Here is a 27,567-nt window from a genome sequence, read left to right on the forward strand (position 1 = left end):
GCATCGCGATCGGCCAATACGCGTCACATGACATCCAACTTTTTTTTGTGCATGCACGGCAGTGTAAAAGGTGCGCAACGAAAATTGACATTGCATGCTCAAGCAGACCAGTGCGGTAGAAGTCCCGGGAGAAGTCCAACAAAACTGTAGGCTACTATAACTTTTCAAGAATTTGTTTCTGTGTTGCTATTTTATAAAACAAATAATGCACTTGCTCTGTCGTGCGTAAAAGTAAATGCAGTGAAAGCTCGGTTTCTTCAGATGTTGCACACTGGGCACTCGCCACCAGCGGCTCGTGAACAGTGCGGTACCTATCTAAAGAAACCTTGCGTGCTCTGCATTTCCACTAACGCACTTGGCTGCATGCATTATTTGTATAACATTCAATATAGTTTGTTTCTCTGAGCTCTTATCTCGTTGTTATCTATGTTCAAAACTCAACATGAAGGAGTGCATTTTCTGGTGGGGTTCACTAACTTTTTAGCACCACAGTATATATTGGTAAACTTTTTTGTTTTTTCTCATAATCCAGTTATCATGATTGTTTGAACCATTCAATTGTTTACTACCCTGGCAAACAATCAAATGGCAAAAAATTATTGATCCCAAGCCTAGTTCCTATCATAATGATATTTTACCATGTTTTGTACTTTTGATTATACTCTATTTTTTTCTATTACCATAGATCTTTCTGTGACCCCACCAAGCAAAAAATACATTGATGCATTGAAGAAAAGCTTTGGTCATGCATCTTACAGACCGTAAGTAAATACCCGTACATTTTGATACTTTCATTTCACTGTGATCAACTATTTATTCAGGCTGTTTTCTCAAATGTTTAATAATTTTTTATATAAATCTCTTGTATATCTGTTTACAGCAGCAATGTTAGGAGGTCTGTTACACCACAGTACCTGTATAACGATAACAAATTCCGCGTGTTGGATATACATGTAGATAAAGAGACAGAGTACACCTTTGCGAGATAATGCATTAAGTTCCTTAAGACATTACCTCGTAAAGATGTACTTTTTGTCTCTTTGTATATGCCAAATCTCTGGTATTCGTTTATTCTTTAAAATTATTGTCATTAGTGTGGTCAAATCATTTTAAAATGTCGCTGTTTAGCTCAAAAACACACAATCATTTTCATTGATGTTTCTTTTGTCATTTTGTGACTTTGGATCCGGAACTAATTGATTTGAGGGGCTACAGACTCATTGTGATTAAACCAATCTCTTAATTATTGACATGTGCTCAGAAAAGATTATTGAAGCTAGCCTGTGTCAAAATATTGTTCATTTTGACTGAGTGGAATTTGTGTAGTGCACTTGTGAAGTTTGATAAGTTTCTCTTGGAACCCAGTTTAGAATATGAAATAATTTCTAACACAGTTTCGAAAAGTAGATTCTTAAGCTTGAAATTAATGTACAGAAATTGTCAAAAGTGATCAACGACGACCAATATTGACTTCAGTCAGTGCATCAGTTTCACGGAGAGATCGACAGAATAAGGAAAAGGCAAGGTTAAAACTTTATGATGGCTCAAGTATGGTATGCGTATATGTTGTAAAATATCATTTCCAACTCTCATCACTCCAATAACAGGGTTCCCACAGTCATGGAAAATCTTTGACAAATTTTTGGGCAGGGAAAAATCAGGGAATTTTGAAAATTTGTGAAAAGTCATGGAATTGCATTAAAATACTTCTTGGCTATGGCAGCTTTCCAATTTGTCATGTCTCACAACTTTCATACTCTGCTATTATAATTGGTGTTCATGATTTCTATTTTTCCCAGTTTTGTGACGTCCCAAATTCTACATAACTCCCGGGACGTCACGGGAAGTCATGGAAAGCAGCAATTTAGTCATGGAAAAGTTATGTAAAAGTCATGGAATTCTATTTTCAAATTTCTGTGGGAACTCTGAATGGATGCTCTTGGAATACTAGACATGCTTATAGTTTGTGGGTTTTTCTTTCTTTTTTTCATTTTATTTCATGATTTCATCCTTTAAATTTACTTTTGGATAATTTTAATTTACCAGTTTTGTTCAAATTTGGATTTTGATGGCTGTAATTACTTTTTGCTAGTTTCAGAGAATTGGAACTAGAGCTTGTTCATGTCAAATGCTTTTCAAAGCAACTATTCTATAATGTTGCATAATGTAATTTAATTTTTTCTCAATTTATCTTCAGAATGCAATGGAAAATCATCCATTCTATTTTGAAGAACAGAAGGGATCAGTGTGTTGTCATGGCAACAGGTAATTGTGTTTATTTATCAAATTATTGATAAAAAGTATCTTGTGAATGATTCGATGATAAATACAAAAATATGAATTCAATTATCACTTTTTGACATACTTACAGAGTGAATGAAAAGCAATGAATGGTGAACATATATTGCAAATTTCCATGTCTTTGAGGAAAATTGCAAAATTATCTTGTTTGTGAAAATACTACTACATGTACAGTTGTGCTAAAAAGTTAGTGAACCCCTCCATAAAATCCCGGGGGGGGGGGGGGGGGCCAGTCAAATATATTGCTGTACACATGCATGACCAAAAAAACGTGTTTAAAAGGGTGGGTCTTTTTTTTTTTCAGTTTTGGATGTGGGCTGTGCGTGCACTCGTTAAGGGTATCAAAAACACAGATTTTCAAAGAAAAGGGGTGGTTTTGAAAGACTGGTCAATGGTCAAACGTATAGGGTATGGGTTTTTTTCCAAAGCTTTTTTTTAAGACTAGCCAAACGGCGTGTTTAGGGTATGTTTTTTCTCCAAGCGTTTTCCCCATGGTCATATTCTGGCGACAACTTGTGTAGGGGCCAAAATGTGTAAATAAAGCCTGCAAAATACTTGTTTAGGGAATTATTGTGCACACAGAAAAAACTCGTTTAGGGGATGTTTGGAAATAATTTGGTCACCCATGTGTACAGCAGTACATTTGACTGGCCCCCCAACCCCCCACCCTGGCATAAAATACACTCCTTCATGCTGAGAGTTGAATGTAGACGACAATGTTCAGTGAGCCCAGTGAAACAAATTTCATTATTATAACCTGTATTCACAATAATTTAAAACATGGCAGAACTTGAACACTTTGAATATTCATTTTCCTGATGGGGTTTGCTGAATTTGAGCACCACTGTATACTAGTATTACATAGTTCACTGGTTTAACTTTAATATGTACGTTGATACAGTGTACAGGTAAGTCAATCTGCTTGAGTCAAATCTCTTCAGACCAAAGAAATATGATTTGTTCACTCACAAGAAATTTTCTTAAGAAGAGGCATAATAACTCGTTTTGCAAACTCAGGGCTGTTGAATCATTAAGTTTAGCGATTGATTATGGAGATGATTTCTATGTTTGATTGTGCAGGGGTGTGAGAGATCAGATTTTTATCTGATTCCAGATTTTTTGGGTTTTTGATTTTCAGCTTAATTTCAGCTTATTTTTGGCTTTCCTGTGTACAAAAAGTATGGAAGCTCTTTCTATTTCAGATTTTTTCAACACTCTTCAGCTTTTTTCAGATCTTTTCATTTGTGACCACTCACACCCCTGTTGTGTTTATTATTATGTATGATTACATTTTTCGCTATGTTTTCTTCTGTCATCGTTTGGCCAATTTCGTAATACCTTTATTGTTGTTTAAAAAAAAATTTGAAGATACATGTATAATGAAATAAGGTGATTCAGAGGAGGAAAAGGGAAAAATTAATGTTGTATGATTACTGGTAGTAAAAAAAAACAGCCCCACTGTAAATTGCTAAGCTTTTGTTGCAAGCCCTGGTCTGAAAAATTGCTTCTACTTCTGCAGACATAACTATCATAATTTTACTCCATTTCTGGTACAGGTTATGGTAAAAGTCTTTGCTACCAATTCCCGTCAGTTTTCACTGGTGGTGTTAGCATCGTTATCTCACCGCTCATCTCTCTCATGGAGGACCAGGTCCAAGCTCTTAAGTAAGTTCTCTATATCATTTGTGACCACGTAGCTAAAAACCTGCAACTGTAAATTTCCACATGATCTACGGCCTCTTTGCCTTATCCAGGCGCGTATCCAGCATTAGATCATGAAAAGCATTTCTGCCTTTTCAGGGGCCCAATTGTCTGAGGACAATAGTGACTCTATTTATATGCCTGTGCATGGGCCCATGCATTTCTTTGTCATAGTTGATGCTGGATACGCTAGTGTTATCTGTATGCGGCACTTAAACACATTCTATTGTAAAGGATGATATAAGTGTTGCATTATACATGTATGTTTGTTATTTTACTGTCCATTTGGTTTCATCCCACATGGTCTATTTCAAGTAGCTACAACCTGGGGCCCGTAACACAAAGCTTAGTAATGATCGTAGAAACACTTTTCTACGATTGATTCCATTGACTACAATGTACAATCGATCATGAAAATCAAGCGTACAATCAATCACTAACCTGTGTGTTACGGGAACCAGTTTGTCTACTAACCATTAGCTCTAATTGCTATTTAGCCCATATACCATTTGGTATCATTTCTGGGTATAGCCTGTAATTATTTTGTCTAATATCCACTTGGCCTATTAAACATCATTTAGTCTATAGATACGAACAGGTGAACTCTGTATGAATCAAATTTTCATTTAATAAAATGCAAAATAATGTGTATATTAAAGCGACCTTTCATAGACAAATCTTGGGAATCAAGGCTAATCTCAGAAGAGAGAAGGGATTTGGTCTTTCACTCGGCTGCTTGCCTGAGATGTTGTGTAATAGACGCCGGCATGTCTGGGAGGAGAGCAATAGTTAGTAGACTAACCAACCAATAGTAAACTGCGTGTTTTCACTTTGAAACATGTAACTTCACAGAGGTTATTTATATTGGTTTAGCAATTAAGAGACCTGCTAAGAGTCTAGGAATGGGGATTGTTGGAAACGAGAACTGCGACGACCCGAAGTAAATAACGATCACGTGTTCAGTCAAATTTGTGCTGTCCGAACTTTTGTCGCATTTGTCCGACAGGCTCTCATGACGGACGGATTATATTATGCAAGTCAATTGGCCTTTGGCAAATTTCGTATTGATTCAATTTCCCCATGATTTGTCAATGACAGACTGCTTTAAGTGAACTTAGACCATCTGGGCTTTAGACTGAATGACAATCAGTCTAAGCATGGACCTATTACGAATGGACATTCAACGAATCCCCTCCTTTGGGCCAAAGACCGTCACCGCTAATCCTTTTATAAACAGAGCGCTGGCAGCTGACGCCCATCAAGCCGATCGTAAAACACGCTCTCACTGATGGACAGCGGAAATCAATTGTACGCTGCTCCTACCCATTGCGATGTTGTTTGTTCACTTTATCAAAAGCAACGCACAGCAGCGAACGTTAGCGCTATGAAAATGATAGCAGAAACAAGAAAACAGGCGTGCATAAACGTATATTTACATACATCGCTAACAAACGGAAATGAAATGCATTGACATCACCTTGCAGATCCGTATATCTACGGCAAAAAAGCAGTTGAAATTCGACGAAAAAATCTGCGGAAAAACATTAAAAATTCATCTTTTTCGGACAGTATTGATGTCGATAGTAGCGCTTACCTTCGGTCAGAAGTTGATTGTCATTTGGGCATAAAATTCCACAGGATTGATGAAATTTAACGGGATTTTTTTTTTATGGTCAGACGACAATCGCACATTATAGACAGCCTAAAATAATGTACTGAAAAACCGGATATGAATTGCGCATTGCATTCTAGGTAATGTAGGGACTTTCCCTATTGGCAATCGGGGCTACAACATGACCGTCTTTGGTCGAAAGAGGGCCAGTGATCGATCGGTGACGATCATTGGCCGAAAGGAGCTTGTGTAAACAATCGCCCCGGGCGGTCGTCGTAAAAACCGTGTAACGAGAAAGTTAAGGGTTAGACAGCAATTTTGACAGCTGGAAACAGGTGGTGGTCATAAAATGCTCTCGTTGAATGTCCATTCGTAATTGGTCCATGGTCTAAGTAGGTAATAGACCATGTGAAGTGTAGACCAAATGGCAATTAGACCAAAATGATAGTAGCCCAAATGGCCCATTGCTAAAATTATGGGAAACCAAGCATATCCAAATTCGTTCACATGGAGTGTTTCTTATGTTTACTGTGTTCTTTTCTAATAATGGTCCAGACAATTATCTAATGTATCTTTCCCAGACAGTTAAATGAGCTGATACTATGAACCTCTACTGTTAGAGATTTATGTCATGATTGGCTATCCATAGTTACACCACAACTTTAGACAAGATTTTGAATAAAACCCAACTTCAGAATACGAACCAATGGGTTTAACTCGTGTGGTATAAGACTCTGAGAAACTTGTAGACCAACTTGCTGTAGACCAAGTGAATTTTAACTCCCACAAGTTAGCAAAATAAATTCTTGGAAAAAGTAGATTCTAATCTTTTAATCGATGTATTCTATCAAGCAAGCTTTTTTCATCATTTACCTGTACGGCCACCAAGCATATATTCAATAACAAGTTGATGAAAATGATTGTTTTTGTTTGAAAAAAATTAGATTGTTAGCCATGAAATCAATGATGTGTTAAAGTTAATCAATGAAAGATTTTGACTCCATTGAGATGAATTGCAATCCAAGTGGAATGTTGAATATGATTTCTTCGTATTCTCAGGATCGCCAACATCAAGGCATGTTATTTAGGATCAGCTCAGAAAGACATGGCACAAGCTAAAAGAAATATGATCAGGTGAGGCACCCTTTATTTTATTATTTTAATTGTTTATCCCTTCCTCTTCAAAACAAGAATTAATTAAAATATTTCATTTATAGTAATTAATGAAAATAAGAATATCAAATTAAACATGGATGTATTTGTACCAGTACTCAATGATTTTTTTATTTGATTTCTCTTTTGAATTGTTTTCATCGCACAATCTATCGTTTTCTCATTAAATTCTCCCTGAAATGCTTATTATTAAGTTTGTAGCGTGTAGCTAATCATTTAATCAATGCAGAAAATTAGTTATAATTCCAGCAATTTTTTTTTGTCTCGCCTGCATAGCAGAGCGAGACTATAGGCGCCGCTTTTCCAACAGCAGCGTCAACATTGAATTCTTAACCTAAGGTTAAGTTTTTGAAATGTCATCATAACTATAGTTATACTATAAGTATGTGGTCCTAGTTCATGAAACTTGGCCATAAGGTTAATCAAGTATTACTGAACATCCTGCCTGAGTTCCAGGTCACATGACCAGGATCAAATGTAATTTAGGGTCAATGAACGTTGTTTTTATTTATTGTATGAATGGTGTTATTTGTGATTTTTTTTTTATTCTAAAGTCGTTTTCAAAGTCAGCCCTGCTGCTATATTGAATTGCGTAATGCTGGCGAGACTGCCAGAGGCGCTCCACTTGTTCTTTATTAAACGACCGTGGTTATGCTGACTTTATGATGTTGTTATTCTTCTTCTCCTCCTCCCCCTCCTCCCTCTCCTTCCTCTCCTCCTTTTTCCTCTCCTTCTCCTTCTCTCTCTTCTCCTCCTTTTTCCTCTCCTTCTTCCTCTGATGAGTGGTGGAGATCAACAGCAGTCAGCTGTACATGGGGGGATTACGGTTAATTTCAAGTACTGCACAGCAGTCAAATTGTCAAATAGAACTTTAGGTCTGGGTTATAGTGGCAACTGTGTGGATTTGATGTATTAAATGGATTAATTTCTTTTTTTCTTATTCTTTTCATTGATAGAGGAGAGTATAGATTGGTTTATATGACTCCAGAGTTTGCTTCCGTTGCGACAGATCTCATTGAAGAAATGCAAACGAAAGTCGGTAAGTATGGCTTCAAATATGATTAAAACGGCAAGTTTCAGGTCACATGACCAAGGTCAAAGGTCATTTAGGGTCAATGAACGTTGGTTATGTTGGGGGGGGGGGGGTTATTTGTTGAATTGGCATCATAACTTAAAGGACAAGTCCACCCCAACAAAAAGTTGATTTGAATAAAAAGAGAAAAATCCACCAAGCATAACAATGAAAATTTCATCAAAAGCCGATGTAAAATAAGAAATTTATAACATTTTAAAGTTTCGCTTAATTTCACAAAACAGTTATATGCACATCCTGGTCGGTATGCAAATGAGGCGACTGATGACGTCATCCACTCACTATTTTTTTTGTATTTTATTATATGAAATATTCTTATTTTATCCTCATAGTCAAGTGAAACAACGATTAATTCCTCCCTGGACCTACTATACTGTATATGGTTCAGTAAGTTGGTCCTTATTGTCAGATCTGTAAAGAGTTCAATATTGTATAATTCAAACAATAAAAAAACAAAAGAAATAGTGAGTGATAGACATTATCGACTGTCTCATTTGCATGCCACTGAGTTGTGCATATAAATGTTTTGTAGAAATAAGCGAAACTTTAAAATGTCATAAGTTTCTTATTTTACATTTGATTTTGATGAAATTTCAGCATTATGCTGGTTTGATTTTTCTCTATTTATTCAAATCAACATTTTTCTGGGGTGGACTTGACGTTTAAAAAGTTTATGGATCTAGGTCATGAAACATAGACATATGGGTAATCAAGTATAAATGACTGTTTTGCACACATATTAGATCACATGATCATGGTCAACGGTCATTTTGGGTCAATGGACATAGTATTTTATCATCATATGAATGAAGTTTGTGAATGATTATTCAATAGCTGTTTTCAAAGTCAGCACTGCTGCTATATCGAATCGGGTAATGCAGGCGAGACTGCCAGAGGCGTTCCACTTGTTACAATAATTGTTTTATTTCAAATCTGATGCAAAATTATTTCACAATTTCAAGTAAAACTAAAAATATCAGCAAATTGATAAGGGCACTATAGAAAAATAATCATAAAAATTACCCTCAAGTACAGAGATGCCAACCGTTACGGATTCGCCGTATTTGTTCCGATTTTATTCCTCCAATTACGGTGTTACGGCAACAATAAAAAGGTTACGGAAAAAACAACTACAATACATGTGTATTGTGTATTGCTTTGCTGTGCATGTGTATATATGCGTGTATTGTGTATTGTGCATGTATATGCGTGTATTGTGTATACATGTATCGTGCATGCAGCGTGTGTGTGGCCAACGGTAAACCAACGGGAGTTTCTCTACTGAGATGTCTATTGCAAGCGCCTCCGCGCGCTGCTGCTGAATACACAGCGAAGTGCGGAGTGCAAGCCGCGGTTCATGCATGCACAATGTCAATGGCGATTGGGTGGTTGAGCGTATAAACGATGCTATACTTCGCGGGATGTTCCTGAGAAACTCCCATTTGTTCCTGACAAATATGGTAAATATTCCTGACAACCATCCCTTTAGGTTGGCATCTCTGCAAGTAAGCCGACGACATGCTTTTAATCAAAGTTTTAAAGTAAAAATGTACCTCTTGCATCCATGTACAGGAATTACTCTCGTTGCTATTGATGAAGCTCACTGCGTGTCACAGTGGGGTCATGACTTCAGATCAGCATACAGAACTCTGGGAAATCTAAGACAATTACTTCCTGAGGTCAGTCTATAGTGGAATATTTTCTTCTGTATGCTCCTCTGTCATACCTATTGTCCCAACCTCTTATTTATCTCTTTAAATTTTTAATAGTTTTCTTCTGAGATGGGCTGAGTAGGTGTAATTGCACCATATGCTAATTTTTCAAGATAAAATCTTTAAAAAATCAAGTTTAATAGTTACCATTTAGATCTAGACTCGGTTCAAGCTGATCACACTGAAGATAACCAACACAGATAAGCACATGTGGGTAATATGTCTTTATTGCCTAAACAACTGGGTACCTGACTGGAATTCCTTTTTTTTTTTGTTACATCCTTGTTGAATCAAGAAAGTGAGTTTAACCTTAATTTTATTAAGCTGTTTTGAAAATAACTCATAACTTGGAGAATATTTAGATGATTTTCTCAGCAATTACACATTCATTTTATACCAAAATCTGTAGGTTCCTTTTTTTGCTACACACACAAACTTGTGTGCATTCTGTTCGAACTCATTTATAGATTTCACCACAAGTGGCAATTATGTTATAACAATTCTTATGTTTGTTTGTTTGGTTTTCAGGTGCCCTTTCTTGCTCTGACTGCCACTGCTACTCCGATGGTCCAGAGAGACATCTGTAAATCTTTACGCCTCAAAAACCCTGACGTCACATGCACCAGCTTCGATAGGTCAGTACAACCGTTCAAATTGCATGATGGGATTTTTACCAGTAGCTGAAGAACAATGACAAAGAATCTCAAACAGCAACCCAACACAGACCTTCATGTAAATGACAAATGTTTGTACCTTTAGTAATGAAGTATTAACCAGATACAGTCACTTGGGACTAATTTTTTTCTACGATTGATTGCATTGACTACGATATACAAGCAATCATGAAAATCAAGCGTACCTTGATTATGATTGGCTTTTGAGCCCTGTCACCATGGTAGTTACCTCAATGGAAAGTAAGCATAATCTGAAGTTCTTTACATGAAACGGGACAAGTTCATGCTTAAACTGTGGAGGAGCCGTGGTGGAGTGGTCTTGACTCTCATCTTGTGTTCAAATCCCACCGCGGTCTAGCATCCTTTGACAAGCGTTAATACACACTTTGCTATTCTCGACCCAGGTGCTAAATGTGTACCCGGTAAGATGTGAAAGTCATTGTAGCTTGTCTAGTACTGTGTGTGCCTCACCGGCGACTGACTTGAATTCTCCCCAGGGAGTGGAGGATGTGCATACATTATGTGTGGGATTGACTGATTGAATCCGATGACCGGAGTAATAATATATCTGTAAAGCGTAGACGCATTTTTCTGATGTATTAAGCGCTTTATAAAAGCGGAATGTTATTATTATTATTACTTCTCAGATCTATAGATTTTAAATTATCAATTCATTTAACATTGGTACACTCCTATGTATCTGTCATATAATATCTTGTCATATTATTTACAGGCCGAATCTCTACCTACAAGTTGACCTGAAGACAGGTGACGTCCAAAGTGATCTTGCCAACATCCTCGTTGAATCAAGAAAGTGAGTGTAACCTTATTTTAATTAAGCTGCTTTGAAAATAACACATGAGAATGTCAAGCCTATAAACCACCAAGAAGATGCCAATTTTTTCCTCATGTTTGATAATGTGTTAACATATATCCAATGAATCTTAACCAGATTATTAGGAAAGAGTAAAGTTAACGGTAAAACAATTACCAAAACTAAATCTACTTTTATCATACTTTTAATGTAGAAGAGGCTTAAGATTCACCATGTGAGTAATCCTGAAAAGGACTGTTGTATGGTTGACTGAAAGAGAAAGAATAGAGCAAGATGTCTCTTTTGAGTTAAGGTGAACCTGATAAAAAAATGATGACTTGGAGCAGAAGTGTACAAGTCTTCGCAGGGATGAGTAAATGAACAGTCTACCTGCTCAAAAAAAAAATAATAATCCTACATCCTTGACTCTTTCAATCAAAACTTAAAAGAAAAAAAAATCTTGTTCTTCCAGTTTGCTTCTTGCTTGGGAGGGTGAGAATAATTTGACAATATTTCAATGTCTATCTATATTTCAGATTTTACTATGAATTTGATGGTCCAACTATTATCTATTGTCCAACTAAGAAGGCTACAGAGAGTGTAGGGAGCACACTCAAAAGTAAGTTCAGTTTATTTTTGTGATTAGAGAATTTCTGCTATTAAACATTGTGAATACTCAAGATGCCTGCATAGCCACTCACATCACAAATACAAACTTGTGCATTATTTGTTTTATAACAAAGATCATGAATATAATTTGTAGAAGAAATTTGTTTAACCCCTCCAAATGTCCTTGGATCGCACAGAGAAAGAAGCCTTATCTGCTTACTATTTTGATATCACAAGCGTAGCCAGTGTGATGCTCTCAGTGATGCTTGCCGGAGTCCCTGAATAAGCACATCAAAATCCTTTCCATGGTCTTTCGTTTGAGAGAACGTTTATGGCATCTCAGGTTTTGGTTCTGTCACATTTGGTCTGGCGACAACTGCTCCACTATAAATTCTACACACAAATGGAATGACCAACTTCAACCCTGGATTTAATACTATACCCTATCCTCAACCTTACATAAAACCCTATTGCAAACCTAACCATAACCCTATATGTTAGACTAAATAAAGCCCGGAGCAGTTGTTACCAGAGCAAATCTAGTGTCGCCCAGGTTTTACATGCCAGTGCTGCACCCAGAAAATGCATGGGTCACATAATATTTAAATTTCACCATGTGACTTGCATGTGCACAGGTTATTAGTCCACATCCTTGAACCCATTTTATTACTTTTTTTTCCAGATCTTGGAGTGAAAGCGGATATTTATCATGCAGGCATGAACCCAGATAGGAGAAAAGAAAATCATCATAAATTTGTTCGAGATGAACTTCAGGTAATCAAAGCGATATGTTGATCATACTTCATTCAGCTATCAATTTAGTTGATTCAATCTGTTTTATTGGCTGATGATTTAAGAAGAAAATGCATAGAAATTAGGCTCTACTAACTGATGATAGATTGAAGATACGCTTGAGAAGTTTCAACAAGCAATAATTTCATGAGAAATGTCTTCAATTCAAGATATTTACAATGTATTTATTTGTTTATTTTATTTATTTATCTGTTTTATTTATTTATTTTTTATTTATTTTTTTGTCTTATTTATTTATTAAAATATCTTTATACAGGATAACAAGCTCAGATTAACTGTTTTTCAGTATGGTCATGTTAACATAAAATAATATATACATAAAAGATAAAAGAGCTACTTAGATTCTATACAAATAAGGAATGAATTCAGTAACATTAAAATTTACTATCAATAACTGGGATATACTCATTTGATTTGCTTGTTCATTACGATGAACCAAGCACGCCGAATATACAGTACACAAATTTCCTGCGCACGCGCTGCATCTCCCTATGAACGCACTATCCCATGATCATCGCGCAATTTGGCGTCCATTCCCTCTTTTACTTTCGCCAGCCGTCGAGTGCAGACGTAAAGCTAAGTACACTCTCAAAAAAACGCAAACTTGTTTTACATTTTGGTTTTATACGAGTGCATTTATCCCTTATTTCAATCTTATTTTTCCTTTTAAGGTTGTTTTAAGCATATCCCATCGCGCCAAGCTCTCCGTGATATTATTTTCACGTATTTTGTTCTGCTTTCTTGTGAGTCTAAAACATAAGATACGTTTTCTCGCAGGCGGGTTGCTTCGCATCCCCACCCCGCAGCTCCGCGCCTTCCTGCGTGTCGCGGGCGTTGAGTTTCATGCTCCTCTTCCTTATAAATTCATTTTAATTCTCTGACTTCTCGCTTCTTCGCATCCGTCTTGAATTTCCTTGAATTTATTTCTCTTCCACAGATAGGTTCTGTCGGACGTTCAGGAGCGTCGTATTTCTATTCTCGTTTCAACTACTATTGTTCTTGTCTCGAGTTAGTTGATTGTCTCCTTTGTTTCAATCAACTATTGTATCCTTTGTTCTTGTGATTCTATTAATTATTTGAATTAATTAATTAATTATTTAATTAATTAATTATTTAATTAATTAAATTATTTAAAAAAAATAAAAATAAAATATAAAAAAAATTCTTTCCTTAGACTTTGTCTTGAAAGGTTTTTTTCCTTCACAAGAATTTTACTCTTTTAGGAAGCCGTTCTTGTTAGCTTTTCCACCTCGCTAATTTTGTTCTGGTCTTTCTTTTTTCAGGAAAGCAAGCTTCAGTTTCTTCTTTCCTTTTTTCAGATCAGCTACCGGTTCCGGATACTTAAATAATTTTTTTTCGACCTCTTGTCAAAAAAAAAAAAAAAAAAAAAAAAAAAACTTTGTTTTTTTCTCTCAGCTGATCCCATCCTTCACCTTCAAAAAAAAAAACTTTGTGTTTTTCTTCTTTAGGTGCTTCTTCCCTTTTTCCTTAGGAACTTAGCAGAAGCAGTCTTCTTGTTGTGTTTTCTTATACGAACAATTATAATTATATATTTATAGGGAGGAGTTTCTCATAATAATTCCTTAATTATTACTGTTCCCTTTTACTGGGATAGTACTGCGTGTACTTACCCGTTAGAGATATTATATTATTGTAATTCTCACTGTTCGTTTTTTGAAGTCCCTTGACTTCTGGGGTTGGGGTTTTTTCAACCCCCCTACCCCCATCTTCTCTGTTTCCCTTTTTTCTCTTTCTACTTGCTATTAGATTTTCATCTACATGAGCATGAGCTTCTCGGATTCCTCCCTAGAAGAGCTCGAAATGGCCGCTGAACAGGTGTCCAACACTGGGGTTTTATTCCCCATCAGCGGTAATGTAGAAAGTGGAAACGGAGAAAGTTCCCTCGTGGGTTCTAAGAAGGGTGGAACCGTGGATCCGAGTCCACGTGCCCATGGGGGTGGAGCCGTGGATGCGCGTCCACGTCCCCCAATTAAGAAGGGTGGAACCGTGGATCCGCGACCACGTGCCCGCAAAGTGATAGCCCAGGTCTCCGCGCCGGAGCCTGAACCATTTTCGGGGAGCGTCGTACTAGTTCAGAAAACGCCGACTCCTCTAGGGCTACCGGACCCACCGGCTATCGGGTCACCTAAAGACCGGGGGGAGAGCAGCCTCTCCGCCCGGCACAAGAGACTAGGCTCGATGCCGTTTCAGACTCCCCAAGGGAGCATCGGCAAAGGGCTATCAGCCCCTAGTCGCAGGAGACAGCATAGCCCGACCCCGTCGGACTCTAGATTTAACCTGACTCCGTCAGATTCTGCGGATCGTTCTTCTCGGTCAATGAGCGCTCCCCGTGGGAGAGCTAAGACGAAGAGATCAAGACCCGCACAGCCTCCTGCCCCTTCTTCTGCGCCTCCACCGGAGCCACCGAAGAAGAAGAAAAAGAAGAAGAAGAAATCCGCGGCCGTAAGCCCCGTTCCATCGGGCGGCCCGGCTTCAAACTCTTCTACGGATGGCCAGGCCTCGCAACTTCTGATGTTGCTCCAGAGCGCCTTTGTCCACTGTGGGTTGCTACCCCCGGGCTCGTCTGCTCCACAAGCGGACACCGGCCATCCGACACCTCGAGACACCGCAAGCGATTCTAACGAATCACCGGCTCTCGAACCCACTCAGGCTACGCCCGTGAGTTCTCAGGCTCTGAACTGGAAGTGTCAGCCAACGACAGTGTCCTTCTTGATGAGGCACTTTTGTCCTTGGTAGGCAAGCTCTGGATGCAGCTAGCTACTACAGCCACTACTGCATCCAACTCGCGCAGAATTTGCGTCCTTAACAGACTGGGCATCGCGTCCAAGGACTTGCTTGAGTTCCTCCCAGGCGTTCCCCAATCGAACAAACATTTGTTCGGGGGCGAGGTGGCCTCTCTTCTAAAAGAAGAGATCGAAGGACGCAAACAGGCCTCGGAGCTTCTCAAAGAGCTCAAGGTCTCGCGCCCGACGGCTCCACCGACGAAGAAATCGACCTCCAAGGCTCGACCTTCTTCTCGCCCCGTGGTGACTCCACCCCAACCCCGTGCACACGCTCCGCCTAATCACAGAGCTCGCACTAGACCTCCGGTGAGTTCCTCACGTGGTGGTAGGGGTAGGGGCGGCCGGCCAGCCTCCAAGGCTCCGGCTAGGCCCAATCAGCCTCTTTGACGGGTTTCCCCGAGCGCTGGTTCCGGTCGGCGGTCGTCTCCGTTATTTCCTCCCTGCATGGGAGGGAATAACGGACGACGCTTTTATCTTATCCGTCGTGCGAGATGGCTTTCATATCGATATAGAGGCCCTCCCGCACGGCGTGATTCGATCCGCACCGCCGACCGTTTCCCTTCTTCATCAGCAGCATATCAAAGCAGAAATCGACGTGCTGCTGGAGAAGGAGGCGATAGAGAGAGTGCCGGACAGTCCACATCTCTGTCTCTCTTCTATCTTCGTCATTCCCAAGCGCTCGGGAAAATTACGGATGATTCTGAACATGAAAAGAATCAACGAATTCATCCAGCCAGACCATTTCAGAATGGAAACACTAGCATCCATTCTGCCGTCTCTGCAGGCATCGGATTGGGCCGCCTCCCTAGATCTCAGGGACGCCTATTTTCATATTCCAATTCATCCCGCTTCACGGGACCTATTGGGTTTTCGCTTCAACGGAGCGACTTACAGGTACCGGGCAATGCCCTTCGGCTTATGCCCGGCACCCAGGGTCTTCACCCGGGTGGTCACAGCAGTGGCCGCCCACCTAAGAGAACGGGGGCTCAGACTCTTCGTTTATCTAGACGATTGGCTGTTGGTTGCAAGTTCAAAGGCCAGACTTCTGTCCCACTTGTCCCTCCTCCTGCGGATCACCCAGGAGTTGGGATTCGTAGTCAACTGGGAGAAATCGGACCTATCACCTTCCCGCGTACCCACATACTTGGGCGCGGTTCTAGACTTGCCAAACCAGATCGCTCGGCCAAGCCCCGACAGAGTTCGGGCAATCGTCGCTCTAGCCCGCTCTCTCAGAGAGCGAAGCTTCGTGAAGGCTCGCACATGGCTGAGATTACTCGGGTTCATGGCAAGCCTTGTCGACATTCTACAAGATTGTCGCCTGCTTATGAGACCCTTTCAGAGATACCTCCTGTACTATTACAGACCGAGCGTAGACTCTCTGCTTCTTCGGATCCCCTTATCACGGGAGATCCGTCTCAGCCTGGCCGCCTGGACACATACGTCCTTTGTAGCGAGGGGCAAACCCTTTCGCACTCCCCTCCCATCAGCCGCTCTGACCACAGATGCGTCGCTTACGGGATGGGGCGGCCATTGTGCGGGGGAGATGGTCTCGGGGGTCTGGTTACCTCAACGCACCTTACCTCATATCAATGTGTTGGAGATGAGGGCTGTCATCAACTGCCTTCAGCATTTCCGACACAGGTTAGTCGATCGAACGGTCTTGATTCGCACAGACAACAAGTCAGTTGCAGCGTATATCAATCGCCAAGGCGGCACCCGATCAAGCTCTCTCAACGCCCTAGCTGCGGAGCTCTGGGAGTGGTGCCACCGTGCGAAGATCGTTCCAGTTGCCTCGTATATACCAGGCAGCGACAACCTGATAGCCGATTTTCTGTCCCGGGGCCGGTGCCTACCATCCGAATGGTCGCTCCACCCGGAGATATTTCAGTCTATCCAAGTCCACTGGGGACCCCTGGAAATAGACTTGTTTGCCACGGCTCTCAACCGGAAGCTGCCGATGTTCTGCTCTCGTGTCAACGAAACAGAAGCAACTTCCCTGGATGCATTCTCCATTCATTGGGGGGATCGGAGGTGTTATGCGTTTCCTCCGTTCCACCTAATACCGATTAGGTATTGAGGAAAGTGAAGGAAGATCAAGCTTGGCTTCTTCTAGTGGCCCCCAATTGGCCAAGGAGGTACTGGTTCCCGCAACTCCTCGAACTGTTGGAGGGGGACCCGCTCACACTTCCTCTGAGATCAGACATAGTATCTCAACCTCTGTCGGGGATCACGCATCCTCGGCCAGCGGTCCTCCACTTAACCGCATGGCCGTTATCGGGCAAGACGCGAAAGCTCTAGGCCTTTCTGATCGTGCCTCTCAATTGGTAATACAGAGTCGCAGAAACTCGACTCTTGACCTTTACAATTCTCGGCTGGGCCGATTTTCAGATTGGTGCACTGCGCGGTCTGTTGACCCTCGCAACGCCTCTCTTGCCGCGATCGCGGATTTCTTTGTTCACCTTTTCGACATCGGTCGTTCGCTTTCCACCATCAGGGGTTTCCGGTCGGCTATTGCTGCGTTTCATTCCGGATTCCCAGATGGCTCCAACGTCTCAAATTCCAGTCTACTCTCTAGACTGATGAGAGCGTTTTTCTTAAAGCGACCGCCGAAGAAAAGACTGACTCCTTCCTGGAGTCTTCCGGCTGTGCTTAACGCTCTGGCTAAGCCTCCGTTTGAGCCTCTAGCAAAGAGCTCCTTGCATGATTTGTCTATCAAGACTGCCTTCTTAATTGCTGTAGCATCTGGTCAAAGACGCAGCTCTATTCACGCTTTGACTACTTCCCCGGGTCACATCCGGTGGGAACGGCGTGGAGTCCGCTTGATTCCCACACCGTCCTTTATTGCCAAGAACCAGACTGCCACCTCTGGTTCGATCGAGTTCTTCCTAGCTCCCCTATCAGATCTTTCCTCGGTTACTGAGGACAAAGTCTGGTGCCCGGTCAGGGCCTTGAAATGGTACCTGGATAGAACTAAGACGCTTCGCAACTCTGACCAGTTGTTTGTCACGTCGCGCGAGCCGTTTGCGGCAGCGTCACGAGACACCATCTCCCGCTGGATCGTTGAAGCGATCAAATCGGCTGGTGATGATGCTCTCCTTTCAGACACTAGGCCGAGAGCCCATGACACTCGTAGTATCGCTACTTCTTGGGCTCTCTTCAATGGCATCGCCTTGGACGACATTCTAAGAGCCGCCTTTTGGCGCTCTTCCAATTCTTTTACATCCTTTTATCTAAAGGACATTCCTTCGGGAGAGGCCTTATTTGCCTCCTCTGCTCTTAGGGCAGCGGCCCCTGTGTCTTAATCTCCCTTCTTTGCGCACTTTTTATTTCTAGACATGCCTCCCTTCACGTTGAGTCCGTGTTGGTCTAGCAAATCAAATGAGTATATCCCAGTTATTGATAGTAAATTATGAAAATACTTACGTTTATTTTCTTATTTACGAGATAACTGGATATACTCATTTGAACCCTCCCACCTACCCCTCGCCTTGCGTGGCAACATGTCTTGCGTGCAGGCTCATGAGAGGAAATGGACGCCAAATTGCGCGATGATCTTGGGATAGTGCGTTCATAGGGAGATGCAGCGCGTGCGCAGGAAAATTGTGTACTGTATATTCGGCGTGCTTGGTTCATCGTAATGAACAAGCAAATCAAATGAGTATATCCAGTTATCTCGTAAATAAGAAAATAAACGTAAGTATTTTCATAATCAGAGTATAATGTATATAATGGTATATCTAGATCTAGTAGTTTACATATACCTAACTTAATGAAATGATGAAAACTATGCTGAAAAAAAAACATACTATCAAACTGTCAGTTACTAACACAGGAATGCAAATGTGGGCAAAGTTCCATGTCCATACTAAACACCATCATAATTGGAAGGAAAATAATCATAATAATCACAGTATATTTGATTTTTTTTCTTCTCTCTCTCACTCTACTCTCACTCACTCTCATTTGTCAGTGCATAGTGGCAACAGTTGCCTTTGGAATGGGGATCGATAAACCAGACGTCAGGAATGTTATACACTATGGAGGTAAACATTGGTCAGAATTTGATATGATTAGGAGGAATATGAAAGTGATGATGGTAGTAGCGGTGATGATGGTGCTGATGAGGAAGAAAAGGAGTATTATGATAAGGAGGAAGATTGGTGTGATAAAAGTTGTTGTGATAATAAAAGATGAGAATGGTGATCATGATGATGATTATGACAAATTGATAATGAATTGAATGACGTCGATGATGATGATGATTATAGTGGTGTAGATGAGGAGGTGGAGGAAGATGATTAGTGTGATAAATGATTGTGAGGATAAAAGATGAGAATGGTGATCATGATCATGAGAATACTGATGATGATGATGATGTGAAAGATGGTCATGTGATTACTAATGATGATAGTGATTGCAATTAATGTAACTATGATTGTACTCTTAATAATGAAGATGAGGTTGAAACATTTGAAATAAAAGAGGGGATGATCATTATCCTTTAACTACCCTTGGGATGATAATTGCAATTTTGTTATCATTTTTGTCTGAGGTACTATTTAAGAATATTGAATCTTATGACATGGATGAGCAATAAAAGAAACTGCTGTAATAAATACACAGTCTGGAACTGCTCATACTAATTATATTTTTGTTGATTTTTATCTCTTTAGCTCCTAAGGATATTGAATCTTACTACCAGGAGATCGGTAGGGCGGGGCGTGACGGCATGCCTAGCAACTGCTATGCCTTCTACAGTCGAGGTGACTTCACATTAAATTGGTAAGATTGTGCAATTATATGCCGATTAAAAAAATACTTCTATTGATTTCCTGATTTGTTCATATTTTAGGCATTTTGTTGCCATATACTGATATTGGTGTCATGTCTTGATCCAGTTTGGGGCATTTTGTTTCCACATACTGATATTGGTGTTAGTTTTGTTCTAATTTTGGGCATTTTGATCCCACCTACTCTATATTGATATCATATTTTGTTCCAATTTTGGCTTTTTATTCTCATATGATATTGGTGTCATGTTTTGTTCCATTTTGGGGCATTTTGATCCCACCTACTCTCTACTGATATCATATTTTGTTCCACTTTCAGGCTTTTTATTCTCATATGATATTGGTGTCATGTCTTGATCAAATGTTAGGGCATGTTTATCCCATAAACTGATATTGGTGTCCTGTCTTGTTCAAATTTCAGGCATTTTGTGAGAGAGATAAGGAGTGCAGAGTTCCAAGAACACAAGTCCAAAATGATCAAGAAGATTGAAGACTATGTACAAACTTCACAATGCCGTAGAAAGTAAGTTACAGTCAAACAGGCATTACCAAAGATACTACAAGGGGAAGATCGGACAGTACATAGAGCGTGCAATGAAATGCTTGGGAAGAGAGAAGTGTCTGATCTTCCCCTTGTAGTATCTTTGACTGGTGATCCTTTCTTGTGTTAAACGATACACACCAGATTTTCGTTGGTGTTGATCTAGTTCCTAAAAACGATCGCAAGTCATTCGTAAAGTCGCTTGTAACTTACAAACAGTTTTATGAAAAACCCACCAGGTAGTGTTTCATAAAGATGTTTGTAAGTTACAGTCAACTTAGCACATGACTGTTGACACTTTCCTGGGCACTAAATCAGATACTCAATTATTTTCATTCTCATCACCTAAAGTTAAAAATCTATTACAAAATAGGCTGCATCTCTGTAATGGGTGGGGCATGTTAACACCTAACACCGTGATAGGCTTCAGTCATCCGCCCTTGTGGCTACAGATAAAAGTATGTAACATGATATTGATTATTTCAAAAAGAATATGCATGTATTAAGAGTCATTCATCCAGGTTGTAAATCCAGTTAGTCCCCTGACTACAGGGGTGCTGGATTCACCCTCACCCCTCCCTCCACTTAGTGCATCCCCCTCCCTCAACCCAACCCTCCTACTATCCTCCACCTCTGCTTCTTCCATGTCTTCTCAAGTCACCCCCCCCCCTCCCCTTTGACTCACCACCTCAAACTCGAGCAACCTTCTTAAAACATGATAATTATCCCTCAATACATGCTCATATTAACATACTCGTACATTCACCTTTGCCATCTCATTCTTCAAAATATGTATTGTATTAATGGAAACAAAATATGTATTATTTTCCATAGATTAATCTTATCACATTTCCAGCACAATGCAAAGAGTGCATTGACGGGGAGTAGAGACTGCTGTGATAACTGCAAAAGGAAGTAAGTCTTTATACTGTCTGGTTTTTTTTTCACTAATGGCCCCATTCATCTTATATATTAGGTGTATTATGCAATTTATTTATTTTTTAAGATTTGTTTTTTGTTCGTATTTTTTTTTTATTTGTTGCGTTTTAAGTTCCTGTTTATCATTACCTTGTAAAGGTAAACAAATGATAACAAGCAAAACAATAAGAAAGAATAAAATCATTTCCTTGTCTCTCCTCTATGTAAATGATTGGGGGTACAATGGTTCTCCCTGAATTGTTCTCTTCATCTATGTAAACAAATTGACACTGCCAATTACACTTTAAGCAACATTTCTAAAAATCTTCTTATTTCTTTACCAATTATGTTTTAAGTGAAGTAATTGAAAGTATTCTATAAATGATCATCCCACACAAATGAAATTTCAGATATACAGTGCATCAGAAAAAAAGGAAACCCGTTTTTCAGAGATAGCTTTCACAATTATTAAAGATGTTTTTTACTATAAATTTGATACTCATGGCAAAAGTGTAATCTCTTGATTTCGAAATCAGCAGCTTAGCAAATCGTGTATGCATGGCAGATTACAAACAATAAATATTGAGACATATCAGAAACGATTTGCGCAGAAACTCGCGTGTGAATCTGAATCCACTCTCATTTCAGGGATCAGCGAGAGAATCTTAACAAAGAAAACAAAAGAAATGCTAATGAGCCAATCATCAAATAAGCACGGTCGTCGTATCTCAAACCAATCTTGTCCCATTTTTTTTGTGCAACCTGGTTTTGACATTAAAATTTCAAACTCATCTCAGTCATTAATGCGTGAACTGTTTGTCTCATGTTAGGTATCAAAATAAAGAGGAATAATTGAATGATATGACTATGTAAATGAAATATCAAAGTTTATTTGCCTTTGAAGAAAAAAGACATGGGAATCCCGGTTTCCTTTTTCTGGGACGCATTGTATATCGCTTTATTTTTTACTTGCTTGCTCTTAAAGTTTTCTCTCTTATGGACAATTCCCTCAGATAATCAACCTTTTTCCACTAAAAGGAAAGATCATTTTCATATGCAGCTGCTGTATTATGGAATAATCTGCCAGAAAATATAAGGAATATAAGAACATATGAAAACTTTCCCCAAAAAAAATACTTCTAATTTCCTCTTTTCATCCTTTCTCGCCTTTCCATTTCAATTTTTCTGCCTGTATTCCGTTCCCTTCTTCATATTACACATGGTGAACCGTAAACCTTCTCCACGTTATAAACTCCACCATGCAAACCTACGAAGATCATCGAACTTATGAAAAGTTTAGAAAGTGTTTGAAAACACATTTATTTAGCATTCTGTAAACAATTAGGAACCCACTGCTCTCCACTTAAAAAATGCGCTTAGAGACATGCAATTTTGCCTATGTATATTGCGCTATACATAAACGTTTCATTATTATTATTATCTCTGTGTTTACTTCACTTTACGAACAACCCAAGCCGTGATAATAGAGAAATTGCAAATATTTATGTGAACTACATGTAGATAACAAAGACAAGCATTTCAAATGTATAGGGCATGAGACGTACATCAGGGTTCCCAGCCCATCAGGGAAAATTATTTTACTTTTTTCCAAAATCAGGGAATTTGATTTTAAAAATACCTCAAATCAGGGGAAAATGCCTCAAATGAGGGGAAAATCAGGGAATTTTGATCAGCCCAGAAGTTGAAAGCACGGTAGTCAGTCAGACTCTGTTATATTTTGTTGCATATCAAAACAGCATCCATTGAATGACTGGTTATGATGGTACTAATTAGTTTTACATTATTGTTTTTATACTGAAAATACATGTAATTCCCTTGCAATAACTTAGAAAACATGAGAAACTGGGAATGGGTTTGAATAATTATCAGGGCATTTTTAAACTTCATCAGGGAAAAATCAGGGAATTTTGTTTTCTTGAAAAGCTGGGAACCCTGGTACATGTACTTCATAATATTGCCCTTATGTAATTATAATATAACCATTTCTTTGTCATTAGACTTGAAAAGGGATCAGATAGTGCTGCAAGTAGCCAGCCAGATGAGTTAGATCTCAGTAAAGAGTTACACCATCTACTGTCGGCTATCGACGCCACAAGAGGGCGCTACGGTCTCTCCGTTCCCATTTTCTTTCTCAGAGGTTCGGTGAGTACTATCATCATTCCTTTCAATTTATAAAAAAACATTTCCAAGTTTGGAGTCCTAGTATGAATTTCAATGTATGAGAAATATGATTCAATGTCCACAATCCCTTTACCAAAGCATGGATGGCGATTTTTGTTTTTGACAATTTCCATTTAAATTCAATTCAATATCATGGTTGGATATACATGTTTCACAGTAAAAAAGATGAATTTGTACATGTTTTACAATGGTTAAGTATATATGGTGTAAAATATATTTGCAATTAAATACACTCACGTACATGTATATGATGTTTATTGGTGGATGGAGAGTGAATGAAAATTTTCACTGATCTATGCCAGGATTACCTCAGGCAATGCTTTATAATAATAATAATAATAGCGGTATATTTACCCAGGGTAGCCACTTCAGTTCCGAAAAATTCTCCCAGCAGGCCCTGTTATTATTACCCCGGCTTTAGCTGGGCTGCCTTGATCGGGCGCTCAAGCATTCGAGGAATTAATCCTGCCGGGTACCCATTTACCTTACCTGGGTCGAGTGCAGCACAATGTGGATAAATTTCTTGCCGAAGGAAATTACGTCATGGCTGGGATTCGAACCCACGACCCTCTGTTTCAAAGTCCGAAGACTAATCCACTGGGCCACACCGCTCCTTTCATGCTTTCATGATGATATGTAACCCATTGGGCACTAAAAATGGATGGTTCCTATGAAAATTACTCAATTTAATTTTTTAGCCTCTATCTTCTCTTTTCCCCCTTCCTGGGTTTCAAAATTGGCAGGAATGTATTGAACTATTTTATTCTTAAGTTCTGTTTTTTTTTCTTCTTTCACCAAATTTAAAACAGTCTAGTCAAAGGGTTCCTAATTACCTGTTCAAGCACAAGAACTTTGGAATTGGCAAGTAAGTGAGGTTGTGCATCCTGTTGGTGCTATATAGTGTCATTTTCAAACATAAAAATCATGTTGTGGTAAAAATGAATTTGAACAGAACTCAATAAAATGACCACCCAAGTCTATGCATATGTTGATAAAAGTGCTCTATGTCAAATAGTTCTGTGCTGGCCGCAAAGGAACGTTAGTTTAACAGAGTGCTAACAGTAAGCCCAGTCACATCTTTTGGATTGTGAAGTCAAAACATTTATTTCAATGTGTAAGTAATGCATTGTTGTAATATTAGGCATCGCTGCCTCATTACTGGTTGTAACAGGGCCTTTGTTATTGCTTTGTTAAGGCTAACAACGTTTCTGTGCAATCAGTACTGGTAAATAAGTAAGATGAGCGTGGCATTTCTGGAAAGTGCCACATCTTTTTCAATAAATAACTGTACATATTCCCATGTGTGAGTTCGGACTTTTTGCATTTACTGTGGGGAATCTCTCTACAATGCACCAATTCCTTTGAAAATGCAAGTCAAATCACAGTGGAGAGCTGAGAGGCTTTTGTCGAAAGTTGATGGACCGGGACAGCATCCGAATCTCTTGACTCTGGACAACGACATATTTGCAATTGTTTGTTCAGTGCAAATTCTCTGATGGTCTGCTGTCCCAGTCCACCAACTTTCAACAAAAGCCTCTCAGCTCTCCATTGTGATTTTAACTGCATTTTCAAAGGAATTGATGCATTGTAGAAAGTTTGCCCGTAGTAAATGCAAAAACTCTCTATCATCAGTGTTGGCTGACTTTTACATTTTATTATTTTCACAGAATTAGGTTTACATTTAAAATTACTTGATCTTGCTCTATCTTCATATAATAACAAGTATCTTTCATTTTTAAAGGCTTTATAATTATTTTATTGCTCACTGACTACTGTATTTGAAGCTAGCTTGAATTTATAATTTGTGGTACTGAGATTTTGTACAGGGGTTTTATGGGGTGTTGGGTAGGACAATTATGGAGTCAGTATGAGAGAAAAATTGTTATGATTATAGCTTATTGCAGGCCTTCAAATTTTATTTATCTGAATATTCAACTATTTAAATATTTAGGAATATGTTACATTCCTTAGCTACTTCTACATATGTACCTACAATCATGTAATTTATCTTCACTATTTGATAAACTGTCATAAATATTTTTTTTATTGATAATAAAAGAAACATGGAGTTCAGAGCATTGTTTCAAATCAAACATATTCTAATAGTAGTTGTTTTGCTAGTAGTATTATTTTCACAATCCTCCTTGTCCTCTGACTATATAGATTGTAATAATTTTGATTTGTATATTCTAATATCTATACTGCAATTTGTTAATTCAATAATAGGTACAGATCTGAAAAATGGTGGAAAGCATTTGGTAAGAAATTAAGTTGTTTCTTGATTTAATGATTTAACAACTGACGTTTATTCAGTATTAATAAAGTGTACAGAGTCACAATTAGATTAGAGGCTTTAATTCTCAGGAACTAATCATTTTCATTAAAAGAAAAAGTATATGAAGAAGTGTTGATACACTTTGTTCTTTTTCCAGATATTTATCTAACTACCTATGTCCTCAAGCTTTGATCCTGAGTCTACCTTGAAAGCTTTAATTAATTACCATTGACCAAAAGTGAATAGATTATAAAATCAGACTTGAGCAATATTGTTGTCATTTCACAATGAAGTTTCGATACAATTCTGTTGCTTGCCTTCGCAAATCATAAGTGGGCGAGACACAAAATCGCTTATGCCTTGTGTTTTTTTGTTGTTGTTTTGTTTGTTTTATTTCTTTACCACAATGTGTGAATTAGCAAAGACCAGCAGTTAATTGTAATTGTGTAATACCATTGTATACCATCCACATTGTGCTGCACTCAACCCAGGTGAGATGATTGGGTACCTGGCAGGAATTTATTCCTTGAAATGCCACCGTACTGTGTAAAAGGCTGCAGGGCTAAACCCAGGGTAATAATATCCAAGTCATTTGGAAGCGCATAGGATCATTATAACATAATATGATATGTGCTATACACAAGCCTTGAAATAAGCAGCTGCAGACCAGGGGCAATTTTTCAAAAAAAAATTTTTTTAGATGGAACCTTGTTTGATGATTTATTGTCTGATATTTACCCCTCTCCAAGAAAGAAATTAAAAAGCTACAATTCACAACTATAAGCTAAGTGATTTTGGATTATTAAGGCTCCGTTTTGACAAGCAAAGTCGGCGACAGTGAGGATTATATCGTACTCGCACATCGTATGTGCTGTGAACAGGGATTTATCTCCTGTGCAATTCCAATTACTATATCGCAGAATTGTGATATCCCAACTGGAAATGTGTGCATTAGAAATTGCACATGGTGAAGTATGGAAAAACCGCTACCGGAAGCACGCGCGCACATGTATTACAGGGGAAAAAAAGACGGACGTAGCTCACTTTTTATGGTGCAGAAAAAAAGACGCACTTGGCATGCAATTTGAAACTGTGCTTATCGTAAATTGAAAGTACTTGATTTTGGCTTTTCAGATATTTAAATTACATATATGATATGGCTTCACTGCTCACTCACGGCGGGCGCAATTACCTGGAAAATATTTTTGCCCGGTCGTCAAAATTTTATGAGCGGGAATTTGTGCTCAGCGCCCGCTTATTTCAAGGCTTGGCTATACAAGAACTGCGTTGTTATTATTATACCATTCTACAATACTGGAAATGCAATGATAATGATAGTACTATATGTTATTTATAATTCACACATCAAGTCTCTCAAGGCACTGCTTAGACTCCTTTATTACTGCATCTAAGCTAGCCCAGAGACTCCAGTGCTCATAGCCTTTTTAGGAATTCCTCCCATTTACCTCACTAAGGTCGATTGCAGGAAATTAATGCCTTGACTGGGATTTGAACCCATGACTTGCCAATTGAAA

The 27,567-nt window shown here is 39.0% G+C and overlaps 1 protein-coding gene across 6 annotated transcripts in view; it reads left to right on the forward strand.

Annotated features, from left to right (window-relative positions):
- Positions 1-27,567, forward strand: part of LOC129281447 (bifunctional 3'-5' exonuclease/ATP-dependent helicase WRN-like) — a 67,517-nt gene that overhangs the window by 14,763 nt on the left and 25,187 nt on the right. For all 6 annotated transcript variants that reach the window (XR_010296507.1, XR_010296506.1, XR_010296509.1 and 3 more), the window contains exons 6-22: positions 686-761; positions 2,198-2,265; positions 3,858-3,966; positions 6,674-6,748; positions 7,744-7,826; positions 9,453-9,559; positions 10,121-10,227; positions 11,000-11,080; positions 11,617-11,699; positions 12,372-12,463; positions 19,277-19,349; positions 19,980-20,088; positions 20,518-20,619; positions 21,472-21,552; positions 23,574-23,718; positions 24,567-24,622; positions 25,984-26,015. Coding sequence is in view for 2 of the 6 variants with exons in the window: in XM_064113325.1 (XP_063969395.1) it covers positions 686-761; positions 2,198-2,265; positions 3,858-3,966; positions 6,674-6,748; positions 7,744-7,826; positions 9,453-9,559; positions 10,121-10,227; positions 11,000-11,080; positions 11,617-11,699; positions 12,372-12,463; positions 19,277-19,349; positions 19,980-20,088; positions 20,518-20,619; positions 21,472-21,552; positions 23,574-23,718; positions 24,567-24,622; positions 25,984-26,015 (1,479 nt within the window). In the remaining 4 variants the exon portion in view is untranslated. The remainder of the gene's footprint in view (positions 1-685; positions 762-2,197; positions 2,266-3,857; positions 3,967-6,673; positions 6,749-7,743; positions 7,827-9,452; positions 9,560-10,120; positions 10,228-10,999; positions 11,081-11,616; positions 11,700-12,371; positions 12,464-19,276; positions 19,350-19,979; positions 20,089-20,517; positions 20,620-21,471; positions 21,553-23,573; positions 23,719-24,566; positions 24,623-25,983; positions 26,016-27,567) is intronic.

Source organism: Lytechinus pictus, chromosome 18, assembly GCF_037042905.1.
Source record: "Lytechinus pictus isolate F3 Inbred chromosome 18, Lp3.0, whole genome shotgun sequence".
Lineage (NCBI taxonomy): Eukaryota > Metazoa > Echinodermata > Echinoidea > Temnopleuroida > Toxopneustidae > Lytechinus > Lytechinus pictus.